Source organism: Syngnathus scovelli, chromosome 1 (genome assembly GCF_024217435.2).
Source record: "Syngnathus scovelli strain Florida chromosome 1, RoL_Ssco_1.2, whole genome shotgun sequence".
NCBI lineage: Eukaryota > Metazoa > Chordata > Actinopteri > Syngnathiformes > Syngnathidae > Syngnathus > Syngnathus scovelli.
In genome coordinates, this window is record NC_090847.1 from 11,221,431 (window position 1) to 11,235,510 (window position 14,080).

General features: G+C 42.5%; 2 protein-coding genes across 2 annotated transcripts; one reads left to right on the forward strand and one right to left on the reverse strand.

The window, feature by feature from the left end:
- Nucleotides 1-198: 198 nt before the first annotated feature.
- On the forward strand, nucleotides 199-10,858 carry mapk9 (mitogen-activated protein kinase 9). The gene is made up of 12 exons (XM_049744387.1): nucleotides 199-396; nucleotides 3,504-3,650; nucleotides 4,456-4,585; nucleotides 4,695-4,753; nucleotides 5,079-5,217; nucleotides 5,480-5,645; nucleotides 6,718-6,789; nucleotides 8,130-8,312; nucleotides 8,525-8,649; nucleotides 8,747-8,810; nucleotides 8,972-9,043; nucleotides 9,119-10,858. Exons 2-12 carry the CDS (start codon nucleotides 3,535-3,537, stop codon nucleotides 9,253-9,255), a joined length of 1,263 nt encoding a protein of 420 aa, XP_049600344.1. The 5' UTR covers nucleotides 199-396; nucleotides 3,504-3,534; the 3' UTR covers nucleotides 9,256-10,858.
- Nucleotides 10,221-13,655, reverse strand: LOC125983291 (rho GTPase-activating protein 22-like). Its single transcript, XM_049744426.2, has 2 exons — nucleotides 12,763-13,655; nucleotides 10,221-11,142 (listed from the first exon to the last, which is right to left on the reverse strand). The coding sequence occupies exons 1-2, from the start codon at nucleotides 13,638-13,640 to the stop codon at nucleotides 10,905-10,907; spliced, it is 1,116 nt and encodes a 371-aa protein (XP_049600383.1). The 5' UTR covers nucleotides 13,641-13,655; the 3' UTR covers nucleotides 10,221-10,904.
- Nucleotides 13,656-14,080: the final 425 nt, after the last annotated feature.

Below are 14,080 nucleotides of genomic sequence, written 5' to 3' on the forward strand. Positions count from 1 at the left end.
TTTTGTTACAGTGCGGTACTTCGACCGTATGCAGAGACCCACCCCGATTTCAAAGGCTCGTCTAAACAATACATTGGGGCCAGTGAGATTGATAGCATTTATAAAGAAGGTAATCAAATATAAAAGTCTTTCAACCAATCAAGTTCCTTGGAGGTGACGCCATCGTGCGTGATGCCGTCATACGCAACTCTTGGCCGCCTGCTGTGACGTCGCCGCCTCCGCACTCGGCGCCGCCACCGTGATTCGGCTAGGAGCTTCTGCAAGCTCCCTGTTGTGACAGTCCTCAGTGGCTTTCCGCACAAACTTTTTCTTCGACTCTTGGACGTGTCGGAAGGAGCGAGAGGGCGCTTTTGCTGTTTTGTCCATGCCCGGGAGTGTCCTGGGAGGGAGAAGAAGGTAAGCGTTCGCCGGCGCTTCCGCCCCCTCAGTGAGGCGCAGTGAACCCGGCTTTCGCTTCAGCTCCACGGTCCACGACTACCGCATTGCTCCCTAACGCTTGACAGCAACATTAATTTACACAGATAAACTTCGGTAAAAAGGTGCTTATTGCACAGACAGTGTGGCATTTGTCGCTTTTTGGGGGGCGATTTACGGCCGTGCTAAGCCACCCTCAAGGCCAGCTGTGCTGCGGCGGTGTGTCATCCACGCGTGACTTCACACTCCGTGTATGCTTGCCCGTGTGTGTATTTTGGAGCAGACATGCGGCGTTTGGGGATTATAATCGGACAGGTATATCCACACCAGTCATGTCACATGAGAGTCCAAAAAGCCTCCCCCCACCCCCCCTTCCACACTCTCCCCCACCCTCTTGGATTTACAACAGTAGTCAACTAATTCTGTGGATCATTTGCACATTAATTTGGAGGCAAGTTTGAATCTGTCATCCCATCTGAATGTTAGGTGCATTTATACATTAGCAGCAACACATGCACACACAAACGCACACAAACGTACAAACATTGTGTTAAGTCATCTTCACTAAGCATCATTTTAAAGAGCATCCCTGGTGCAGCATCATCTGTCTTCCCCTCGCATGAGTGTGAGATGTTGAGTCTTCAGGCTACGCTAATCCGATCACCCACTCAGCTCACTGACTCCCATCCCGCTCCCAAATTTGACCTGTGGTCTTGTTAGACCCCCAAGGCTTGGACTCGGGAGTGGACAGCAGTCATGAAGAGTAGAGCATGGTCTTGTGAAGGTCACTATGCATCATATCATTGCCCTCATAAGCAAATCATATGCTTATATAACGGTGAATTTTCAGTACAATCTATTTTAGACGTTGGTCTTTTTGAAAGGCAAATAAATAAAAATTGTGTTCAGTGTTTGCAGATAAAAGGTCAGTCACTATGCATTGTTTTTCTTCATATCTTCACATTTCACTGACTTGTTGTTGAATGTAGAAACAAAAGAGGATTTAAAAAATGAAATGCCATTGTCACTAATTGAGGCACAAACTATGCTTTGTGGATGATGGTCATATGTGACTCACGGTATGAACAAAAATTTGCAGTGTGAGGAGCTTCAATAGGAGTTCAAGGGGTTCAAGCTCAAACGTTCATCCGACTGATGATGATAGCATGCCATGATTAATTAAACTTCAGGTGCATGTTATTATATCTGCAAAGGCACAACCTCTGATGCAGGGTTTTTATGTCACAGGATTGTCAATGTTACTATTTATTTATTTATTTATTTATTTATTTATTTATTTATTTATTTATTTATTTCTCCGTCAGTTTATTTAGTTATTTACTTATTTATGTAGCGTCTGTATAGACATTTTTGCAGGTTGTTTCATGATAGTACACCATAACATGTTTGATACTAGCAGTTATTTGGATTATTATGCTGCCATTTGTGCATAAATGATTAAATCGCCAGTTTTATTAGAAATGTAATCAAATATTCTACCACTCAATGGTTTATTTTTTTATTGTTATAATTCCTTATCAGTTTGCCTAAATCTGTATTGTGACAGCAGATGGAGGACTGTACACGTCCTACTGCAGCAGAAAGGCCTTTGGGGTATTGTTTGCTTCATCACTGTGGTCTTTTTGCTCAATGCGTCTTTACCTATTCACCAGGGATTTTCTAAAGGCTTCACACAATCAGAATTTTCGATCAGGGGATGTTTGAGAATATTTGTCATTTTTCACATGTCCTGAGTGTTGTTAGTCACCTAAATGTTGAACAGAGGCTGCGATGTACCGAAGTCAAATTCCTTGTTTGGCACGCTCAAACGTGGCGAATAAAAACTCTTGAATCCTGAATCTTGAATCAGCGAGTTAAAAAAAAAAAAAATCATCAGAAGACTGATTGATCTATCCAGTCTATTTAAACAAATTGTTTAGTTACCATACAGTTGACTTGCGCTGTTTGCAGGAGATTGGGACCAGCTTGGACCATGAATAACCAAATTTTGTGGATACCTGATATAATTGAAAAATCATTGGGGAAAATATTAATAAACTGTAGAAATTAAAAAATCCTCACCAAAAATATAATTCTGGAAGAACTTTATGAGTAGCAATGAAAACAACAGTTGTTTTATTTGTGTATTCTTAAGTTCACTATATGTTGCCAAATAGTTTACAGCAATCCTTGTGTGTGATATCGTTGTGGCCCTGCTGTGTTGGCATAATCTGAACATTTGGAGGAAACGGGCATTTGATTCTGGTTCTGCTTTTTTGTTGTGTTGAATGAGCCCATAGCCACAAAAATGCTTTCTTTTTCTTTCTCAGTGGAGATATTTTTTCATTGAATCTAGACAAATTCTGGGAATAATGAGGATCGATGAAAGTTAGGACCACCAAATGTTGGAAAAAGCCCAACAGCAGCTCTCATCTCGTGTTTAGTTAAGAGAGCCAGCTGGCCAAGAAAAATCCACAGAGGCAGGAGAGGGAGTAAACGGATGAGGATATTTTTCTCCCCTTTCCCCGAGTAATGGTGTAAAAGGAGAGCAGCACTAAACCTCCAACAACTGATGGCATTTTGTTTTTGCATGCATACAAAAACAAAAGCATGTGTTTATAAAACAACAATCAAAGGGGAAAATAATGTAGAGAGAGGCTGAAAAGCAGAAAACACTGGAATAAGATGAAATGTTTAAGTGTTAAATGAAAGAATGCTCAGTGTTTGATATGCATACCGCTTTCCCACACTCATACACGCTTCCATGTGTTTGTTTACTTAGCATTAATGTGTTAGATCAGGCAGTATAGATGCTCGTCCGGGAGTCTTTGGGACTCCCAAGCTGTCAGATGCCTCTGTTCTCCACTAAAAGAACTTCTCCCTGTTATCTAAAGCCTGGTGTCACCTTTGCCAAAATAAAGTAATTGTCGTCATTTGGTTGCTTCCACACTGCTGGAAAGACATTCCACAAATCTAGGGTCCCACTAACGTGCTAATCACAATTTTCTTTCTATTAATTCAAACTCTTCATATCAAGCAGTACATTACGTCATTTACGTGACGTTACTGGAGGTGTCGTTTCTCCACAGACATTGCTGGTTCCCTTGACTGTCCCTCAGGATGAGTGAGGCCGAAAGTCAGTTCTACAGCGTTCAGGTGGGAGACTCCACCTTTACCGTGCTCAATCGCTACCAGCAGCTCCGAGCCATCGGTTCCGGGGCCCAAGGCATCGTTTGGTGAGTGGCTTTGAGTTTCTAGGAAAGCCTTTGCAATCGGACGCTGTGCATCACTAGTAGTAAAAGCAAGCTGTGAAATGAGGTGATTAAACATTCTAACAGTGCGCGGCTAATTCAGACTTTAATTTTTTGCTGTATTTTCACAGCTTGCTGGACACTTTAATGAGAGTTTATTTTGGAATATTTATAAGCTAATTTATAATTATTTCTGCAGTCAGTATGGAAAAACAAAAAGCTGCTGCTCGTCTAATCATGGGAATAATTCAATCTGCCTCAGTTATTCATTATATTTTTAGTAAACATTAGTAATCATCATTGAGTGCTCAAAGCATCTTCAGATTAATGTATTAAAGGTCTGTATAATTATATAATTTGTATATTTCTGTCAGAGTTTGTATTGCTTTCTCTAAGAAAAAAGATGGTCTGTGTGGTTAATGACCAGTAATTCTAACGATCAGATTAGGATGCTCTTTTAACGTGTATGTGCTTGCTAAACTGTGGCAAGCACCATGAAGGAGAATAATTGTCATTGGGCAATCAAGTGCGCACGTTAGCGTGGCCAATGGGCGGTCTCCATTGTGTTGTGCTCACTCTAGTTTAGCTCCACCCCCTCCTGCATTCTTTGTAATCTTCTTGTCTTGTGCTTTGCCAAAAAACAACTATCTACTTCAACATTTCATTATTGTAGTTGCACATGGTTGTTATTTTCTAAGCTTGATGACAATAAAAGTGTTGCAGACCTTGGCTGCAAGTCCCAAAACAACTTTGTTGGCTGTGACACAATTTCTGTCTTGTTTATAAGCAGCTCTGCCCTAGATACAGTCTTGGGCATCTCTGTGGCAGTGAAAAAGCTGTGTCGGCCCTTCCAGAACCAGACGCATGCCAAACGTGCTTACAGGGAGCTGGTGTTGCTAAAATGTGTCAACCACAAAAATGTAAGTATTTCTCACATCATCCATTGCTCCTTTGGGAATTGTAACTCTTGGAAAATTCAAGACTTCATGATAATGTGACAGTCACAATGTGCTGTCTATTTTCTTGTAGATTATCCGTTTGATCAATGTGTTCACACCTCAGAAGTCCCTAGAGGAATTCCAAGATCTGTGAGTTGCAGTCTGAACCAGTCATTTCCAACCTTTATTGATCCGCACCCCAAAAAAATTCTAGCATCAAAATTTCACAAAATACTTAATACCAAATACTCATCTTAATTTACACACAAATTGATCTAGTGTTCTGCCTGTCATTATATCTCACTGATATGGATAGATGAACAACAATATGTTTTTATTACTAAACAATCGTTTGCAAAATTTAGTGGAAAGTTTATGGCTGGATAGGAATCACCGGTCTGAAGTTTAGCGTATTCCCAAAATATGCATTTTTTAGAATCTTGGGCGTCCTATGTTCATGACTTTTTTTTGATAGATATTTGGTGATGGAGCTGATGGATGCCAGCCTGTGCCAGGTGATCCACATGGACCTGGACCATGAGAGAATGTCTTACCTGCTTTATCAAATTCTCTGTGGCATCAGACATCTGCACTCTGCTGGTATCATTCACAGGGTACGATTGGAGGAATTGTTCTTCCAGATGTTTTGTATAGATTTCCAGCATAGTCTATAAAATGTTGAGTTTTCTATATGATAAATTACATGCTTTAGTGGCATAAGCATGAATTTTATTCCATTGTTTTTAGGGTGTCATTTTGAAAAATCTGTGTGACCGTGACATATAAATTATTGGTTATCAGAAGATGCTTGCAGAGAAATAATTGTCATGGGTTACTGTGCAAAGATGTAAGCTTTGCCCCTTTGTGTGCTGCCAGGACTTGAAGCCCAGTAACATTGTGGTGAAGTCAGATTGCACACTGAAGATCTTGGACTTTGGCCTGGCTCGGACGGCGTGCACCAACTTCATGATGACCCCATATGTGGTGACCAGATACTACAGGGCACCAGAGGTCATTCTGGGCATGAAATATAAGGAGAATGGTAGGTCGGTTGTATTTAAAGGGGGGGCAATGCAAAACATTATGTACATGTGAGGTGCAGGTAATATTTCTGTCCACTTGGGTGTTTCTTGCTGTTTCTTCCAGTTTAGTACCAGCTGTGCTAGTGATTACAATTTGTTATAACTAGCGGTGGTAGGCTTTATAAATTTAGCTAACAATGTCCACGTGAACGTCGACGTGTGGTTTCATGAGCAGCTTCAATAGACACATTGCAAGTGTGAAATGATTCCAAACGTTGGACATTCTCTGTCTTTAAAGCTCTCTCTCTCTCTCTCTGTCCTCTTGGTTAGCACTTATTGGCATGCGAGCTTGCCGTAACATTACATGTCGAAAAATCATCACTACAAAATCCCGTGATGTAGTGACAACTCTGCAATATGTACTATTCAAAAAGTGAACCACGACATGGCAGCTTGCTTTAATAAAACTATTATATTATGCAGTGTAATCTGTATTCCTCAAGGGTGTCTTGAGACAAACCGTAGCAAATGTGTTGACCCATCTTGACCGATTTCCTTATTAGACAGACGTTAAAGACGTTTTGGAATTGCAGTTCATTCCGTATTTTAGTGCTACACTACAGTATTTGAACCACTATGACGAAGCTCTATTCCATATTCATTCATGCAGGCAACATGAAACCCAAATTGAGAGAAAACTTCTGATATGGCGACTTTTAACTTGAGCATGACAGAAATGAGTTGGCGGCTATTTGGCACACATCAAGCAAAAAGTCATCACACGGAGAAATTGGGAAGGTCGACCTTCCTCCCTGCGAGGCACACTCTGGCAGCAGCTGTGGGAGGTGATAAGCAGAGGAGCCTGTGTGTGGTGCCCAGGCCAAAAAGACAAAACCAATCCAGCCTGAGGATGAGCATGATGATGTATGCAACAGACGACAGCGAAGCTCACTTTGCAGACAAAAACATGCAACACTTTCATGTCAGCGTGTTAACTTTAAAGCAAGAACCAGTTCTTTCCTCTCTGCATGGGAATAATGTATGTGCTTCATGTTAATTGTGAATAGTTATTCATATCAGCTTTCTTTACAGTGGACATCTGGTCTGTGGGGTGCATCATGGGGGAGATGGTAAAAGGCAGCGTCATCTTCCAAGGCACCGACCGTATCCTCCACCGCTTGTAACCATTCTATGGCAATATTGCCAATGTGTGGTTATTTTTCTCTTTCATTATGGAGAAATTACTGTGTCATTTGTACAAGTTGTCCATATTTACATAAAAAAAAAAAAAACAAGCAAGTGACTAGACAAATATGTGGAAATTGTTACAAAATGATGAATGCATACCTAAATAATTTACTACACCTGTATATGGGCAGGATTAGTTGCACAAAGCTCATCAAGACAGTAAGTACTTGATTTCTTGCAATGTTCGCGATAGCATAGCCTTATTGATGGTAGTAATCACATTTGTGATCTGGCAATTTGGCTCTCCCTTCCAATATACCGGTCTGGAAATGTTTGATTTAGAAACCCACAAACACATTCAGTTCCAGATTTCCGGGTAATTACTGGAAAATTATGCATGTTTGATGGTCGTCTAGTTTCGGTGCCTTCTTTGAAGACGACCAGTGATTTGATTGCACACGGTTGGTTCCACATCAGACAATAACCTCTGGACTATTCGGGTGAAATTCAGTTGACACCAACCAGACACAGCGTTATGACTTACTCAATATAATTATATCAATTATACTGCCTTTAATAAACTAATAATGGTTTAATTGACACTGTAGGAGAGGTATTATTAACTTAATGTTTATTATTTCATCCATCCATCCATTTTCTGAACCGCTTAGTCCCCACGGGGGTCGCGGGCGTGCTGGAGCCTATCCCAGCCGTCATCGGGCAGTAGGCGGGGGACACCCTGAACCGGTTGCCAGCCAATCGCAGGGCACACAGAGACAAACAACCATTCGCACTCGCACTCACACCTAGGGACAATTTGGAGTGATCAATCGGCCTACCAAGCATGTTTTTGGGATGTGGGAGGAAACCGGAGTGCCCGGAGAAAACCCACGCGGGCTCGGGGAGAACATGCAAACTCCACACAGGGAGGGCCGGAGGTGGAATCGAACCCGCACCCTCCTAACTGTGAGGCGGACGTGCTACCCAGTGCGCCACCGAGCCGCCTGTTTCTTATTTTATTTTTGAAATTAAAAACATGTAACAGTCTATGTCACTGAGTTGTTCCTTATATCTACTACTTTCACGTAATTAATTGAGGCTCCCAAAATTTTCGATACACATTTTATTACGATGCAGTACAGTTAGAACAATTGTGAACTCCAACCACAGATGTTCACATTTTGTGAATTAAGTACCTCTCTGACAGTCTCAGTGTTGTCTTTAAAAAAAAAAAAAAGTAGCTTGTATTGGTCATCATTATCTTGGCTCTTTGGTGTATGTATGTTCCCATTTTCCTTAATGAGCATTTTGGCCAGACATCGATCAGTGGAACAAAGTAATTGAGGTTCTGGGCACGCCGAGTCTGGAGTTTATGAACCGTCTGATGGAGACGGTCAGAAACTACGTGATAAACAAGCCACAGTATCCAGGTGTCAGCTTTGCAGAGCTGTTCCCCGACTGGGCCTTTCCCTCGGACTCAGAACATGACAAGCTCAAGAGTAAGGCACACTCTCACAAGAGAAAATATCTTGTCAAATGGAACTTTAACTTCATTTTAGGAGGTTTTCATTGATAGTGCAACTTTTTTGGGGGTTTCGCTTATCTTTCCTATATTGATTCAATTTGGAATTCACTAACAAAATAACATGGCATGCTTGCTTGGTGTCATGTTTTCCATAGTAACTATTCCATTTTTCCGTTGCCATGACAGCGGGTCAAGCTCGAGACTTGCTGTCCAAAATGCTCGTCATCGACCCCGAGTGCCGTATCTCCGTGGAGGAAGCCCTCAATCATCCCTACATTCACATGTGGTACGACCCCGCTGAGGCTGACGCGGTGAGTCCCGCATCCCTCCCACTCTTCATTTTTGGCCTCTTCACCACTACAACATGTGTCCTTTCTGTGATTTGTACATGCCTCCTTGTCTCTTTAGCCTCCTCCCCAAATTTCTGACAAGCAGCTCGAAGAGAGAGAGCACAGCATTGAGCAGTGGAAAGGTAGGATGCACTGCTCTCTAGTGGTCCCATTCAAAATGGTTGCATTTGTCAAACGTACAAACACAAACGGGGAATCTCAGATGATGTGGTACAAATCAAATGAATTGACCAAGAGCCTTATTTTTAAATGATGTGGACAAATGTTTGCTTTCCCCCTTCAGAGCTTATTTACGAAGAAGTGATAGACTGGGAGGAACGGAACAAGAATGGTGTTATGAAAGAGGATTGCTCAGGTACATTCATGTGCAGACTATTCATTTCAAGTTGCGTTGAAACAAGAGTCATTCGGTCAATCTGTCACTCCTCAGATGTGGTGTCCAGTTCGGCCTCGCAGTCGTCTTCGGCCAATGACATCTCATCTATGTCCACGGAGCACACGGTGGCCTCGGACACAGACAGTAGCAGCATCGACACGCTCACGGGGCCACTGGATGAGAGTCAGTGAATGCAACCGGTCTTCCTCCCTTTACCCCGCCGTCCTCACAATCTTAGGATCCGTTCGCATCAAATTGACATTTATTTTGTCATTCAAATTGTTGCTCTTATTTATCCTCCTAATTTCCGAAACCTGTTTTCGGCTGCTGCTTAGAGATCAAAATGTTGTGCTATGCGACTCGTTACCTTTCTACCTTGGTGGATGATGCATGCATTGATTTACCAGGAGCACATGTGGTGCGGAGGCCCGCGTTGTGGTTGTTCAATATAGTTGTATTTTCATAGTTTTATTTTTGTAGCAGATATTATGTTGGAAAAAAACTAAACTAAAAAGAGGTCATCAACTTGCACTATGCAGTGCAAGTGCACCGAATGTAGACCACAACTGTTGTTATGCATGTCAAAAATAACAAAAGCTTCAAGTTGATGTTAAGACGTTGGTGATCAACTCAGCCAGAGGTTGATCCCTCGATTCTTTAGCTGACTCGCAATCTTCTTTCGGCACACACCGCAAAATGCATTTGACCGGAGTTGTGTATTGAGTATTTACCCCTGACAGCATGGCAAAGCTGGCATTGCATTCTTTTATTCCGTCATCTAATATACTGTATGTAAAGGTGCGTGCACACGTTGTGGTTGTAGACGGGATTAATTGCAAATAGTGTGTTTTCTTCAGAAACTCTTTGTGCCTGTGGAGATGTACATTATCACACTCACCTACCATAATACGTTATTACTCTTCTAGAGAAGATCAGTGTGTACAAACAGCGACATTATATCCTGCAAACTCGGGAAGAGATATGTGTTTTTGTTTTTGTGTTCTTGCAGAATCTTGCACTTGTTGAGGGCCATGTGATCATTTTGTTGTCATGAACCAGCGCACACGCGACTCCTTTCCATTCCGTGACATAACATTATCGTTTCGAAAGAAATATGGAGTAAATCCTACAGCTTGGCAAAGAGGCAAACTTTGGATATGGACTTTGAAGCTTTATTCAGAAATGGACTCACTTGAGGATTAACAGGTGATGCTGTACAATATTCTGTTTCAAAATGCAACCCTTCACTCTCATCCATTTGTTGTTTGAACTGACAACCGGCCAGCTCACGTTTTCCACAATGTTTTGTATTTGTCATGTGTTGTTGGATTCTAAACATCTGCGCACATCGTTTTAGTTGCTTGTTCTGTGCAATCCCTTTGATTGCAGTATCATTCAGGAGCCCGTTCTCAGGAGAATCTAGTAGGATTTCACTCACTAACTCTAAGTACTGGGGGGATTGTTATGGAGTTTTGAAAAGTTACATTTTTTTCCATGAATGTTAAAAAAAAAGAAAAAAAAGAAATGCTGCTCCCTAATCCAAGTTACCACTGAAAATATCTGCTTCGGCAGGGTGTGTCATCATCACTTATGATTTCCGACTAAATTCTCATGAGAACGTGACATATTCGGCTAATGTAGCTCATGCTGTTGACAAACGCGATTAGGTTTCATTTCTGCGTTTTCAGATTACTCTTTTATGATTCATGAAGAACTCATTGTACGTCATGGAAACCTTTCCCAAAAGAGGAAAGGGAATGTTCTGTCTAGGGATACATAAACTACTATACCACATATTATTGTGTTCTCTGTGAACTTGCATAGTCCAGTATTTACTTTCTCAAAAGCTTCTGATGATGTTTTCTGCCTTCTTCGCCTCGTTGTTAAGATCGCCAAAAGTGTCGAAGAACTGCTCCATGTCTTTCTGCAGTGCTGAGTTGCGTAGCTCTGCGGCGGCCCGCTCTCTTTCCGATTGTGTGATTTTTGCTTGCACAGCCTGGTACCAGTGACGTTGCCGTGACAGATTGGTTTTCAACAGAACTACCTCCGCCTGCAGCTCCTTGTTTCTCTCCTCTAGGCTGAAAGTGAAGATATGCATTGGAATTGGGTAAGACATCAAAAATACGAAAATGCTCAGGTCACTAGTGTATTTGAGATGGTTGCTTCATTTCAATTGAGTGAAATCGATAAAGTCAAGCAATGTGGAGGTCATTAACATTTTCTTAAGAAATATTCGGTCAAAAATAAGTGTGATTATTATAATTACATTGAATTCATAGCGGACTGAGTCCCATCACAAATTTTTTAAAGTCCTAGAAACCTGGGGCTGAACTAGCACTAAAAATTAGCTCTGGCATTTTTGGCTTAGACAGGCCCCTCAAATTTTTTTAAAAGGGATAAAGCACTCCTCATGCAAAGCAACAACGTGTTAAAGCAACACACTGGTGGTACAGGGCAAAAAAAAGTCATTTTTCAGCTGGTATGCAAACTTCCATTGCAAAACACTACGTTGGAAAACCGCAAGGGATTGTCATCAAAATGTATGTCCACATAGTTGCGTGTACACAAAATATATTTGAAAATAAAACTGACAAACATATTAATGTTGTAAGCGTTGATATGCATATTAATGAGGCAACAACTTGCCAAACCCCAGTAACAGTCATGCATGACATTGAACAGTGTCAACCATTTAATGTATGAGTTCATCGCTGCTTGTTTTTGTTTTCAGCCCTTGTCGTTGGCTGACCTTTGAGCGAACCTTGCTCCATCTATATTAGTAAAAAGGTATGTGTTAGGACGAGATCAGCAGCATGGCCTCTTAATTTAGAACGTTGCACCCTGATTGTGCCATGTGTTTTTTCCATAGATCAACCACCACAGGCTATAAACCCAGCAAACCACTTGAAAAGTACAGAAGTGGTCTACGGGCATTGACAGAGTTAAGATCTTAAATCGTCACTCAACCCACATGAGTTGGTCTAATGCAGAGGTCAGCAATCTTTTTTGCTCATTAGCATCATTATTTCAGTATGGCTTTGTTGTCTCACACAAATGAATTTTGTGATCTATTGTGACCCTGTTGAAGTGTCCTTGAGCAAGATACAGAAAAGTTGCTGATTCTGTGTCATTGCAAGGTGAATGAGGAAATGTTGAAGTGCATTGAGTACCTAAAGTAGAAAAGCGCTATATGTACCTGTGTTTTTATTCATGCCACGGACACAAAGCCACTCCCATCCATCCCAGGTGATTATGAGCGTTTTTCAGCTTTCCCAGTCTTCTATTGCCCCCGCCACAGCTTTTTTTGGAACGTGTTACAGGCATCAAGTTGAAGATGAGAGAATATTTGCAAAAAGCTGGTGTTCATGACTTCATCATTGTCTTTAGCAAGTATTCAGTTGAATGTAGGTTGAAAAGCAATTGCAAATCTTTATAGGCCATTCAGTTTTTTACTTTTACATGCATTGAGATTTGTATTACTCGCTTGATATGCTCAGTGGGCTGCTACTGTGCCAATGTCATTATTTCCCAGTGTTTGTAAGGGAAATGGTTGACTTGAAGAAGAGTTTTGAAATAAACAGGATGTGGGGTGATATGTGTGACCTGTAAACCACAGCTGGCTGGATCCAGGCACGTTTAGACAAACTACTTACACTTACTCCTTTATGGATTAATTAGACGAATGATTTCAAAAGTACCTGAGAATGCGGGCCTCATAAACTTCGTGTTGTCTAACGAGGTGCTGCTGGATATTGGTGAGGAGGCTGCGAAGAGCGCTGGCAGATGGGTCGGCGAGTGGTAGAGGAGGGGGCACCTTGTGAGCCCAGTCAGTCTCCTCCGGCGGTTGCGCCTCGCTTTGGGGCCAAGACGCCTGGCGGTGTGGCTGAGGTGAATCTGACTGTTGGAGCTGCAACATCTGGTCCACTTGAACAAATCCACAGGATACAGAGTCCCGCTCAGGCTTCTGCTGATGCCCAATTTTTTGGTTCTGGGTCTCTGAACCACTTTCTGACCAAGGATCGTTCTCCTCAGCCTCTCTTATCTCAGGAGCCCACGCTTGTTCCTGGAAGTGCTCCTGGAAGTTTGATTCCATCTCCAAAACTTCTCGGATGCGCTCAACGGTTTCCGGACCAGGAACGTTATCATAAAACGAGAGAGCACTCTGATGGGCTGTGCTTGGTGTTGGGCTGGGGTCGTAGTGGAGTCGAAATTTGTCTCGCCAGTGTCCCGCCTGCTCGTCCCCCGTCTTTCTCCCTCTCGCTGAGTTTATTCCCGGATCATGCTCCAGTACTCCCAAAGTTCCTCTGCAACCGCAGTAGGAGTGTTCTGGCACACCGCCAGGCACTCTTCCCTCACTGACCCATGTGGGAAACTCAGACGCAACAGGGGCCAGAAGAGTCTGAGGGCTGCAGAGGCCAGGGGGTCTGGTTTCAGCAGGGTACGCAACTCTATTTTCCATTTCTCTTCCCCTGTCCCACCCTCGCTGGGTCAAAGGTGGGCAGTTGTCGTACAGAGGGTCCGTGGAACAGGAACTGGCTGTGGTAGGGGTCTCCACAAGACGACAGTACAATTCCATGATCCCTCCCTAAAAACAGAAAAAGCCTTTCCCTTCCTCTGTCTGCTGTTAAGTGGGATTTGGGCCTTATATTAGGGTTCTGGTAAAGAACCTTCGATCTGATTTTGCTGAGAAAAAGGCGGCGAGGGTGTGAGAGCCCTCGTTCTCTTTAGTGACAGCAGGTTGCACTGGTGTAGGGGTGTAATCGTGCACCGTACGTCCGACTGTGCCTGGGCATGTCTTTAAGTGGGACTGACATCAGCTGTTACCCAAGTGCTACTTTTGAGGGAATGAAGAGCCGTGCTTGAAGACACAACTGGGACCCCAGAAATAGACAGCGGTGGTGGCCACTGTATGTGAAGCCGTAAAATGTACCCCGTATTCTTGGTTATGCTTGCACAATCCACTAAGAGCCTTTCCATGACATTGAAAATGTAGCTTTTATAGTTACGCAGAAATGC

Coding starts and splice junctions, on each gene's coding strand:
- mapk9 (XM_049744387.1), top strand. CDS start 3,535: ATGAGTGAGGCCGAAAGTCAGTTCTACAGCGTTCAGGTGGGAGACTCC. Junction 8,650..8,746: donor ACCCCGCTGAGGCTGACGCG/GTGAGTCCCGCA, acceptor TTGTCTCTTTAG/CCTCCTCCCCAAATTTCTGA. Junction 8,811..8,971: donor CAGCATTGAGCAGTGGAAAG/GTAGGATGCACT, acceptor TTCCCCCTTCAG/AGCTTATTTACGAAGAAGTG.
- LOC125983291 (XM_049744426.2), bottom strand. CDS start 13,640: ATGGAATTGTACTGTCGTCTTGTGGAGACCCCTACCACAGCCAGTTCC. Junction 11,143..12,762: donor TATGAGGCCCGCATTCTCAG/GTACTTTTGAAA, acceptor CTTCACTTTCAG/CCTAGAGGAGAGAAACAAGG.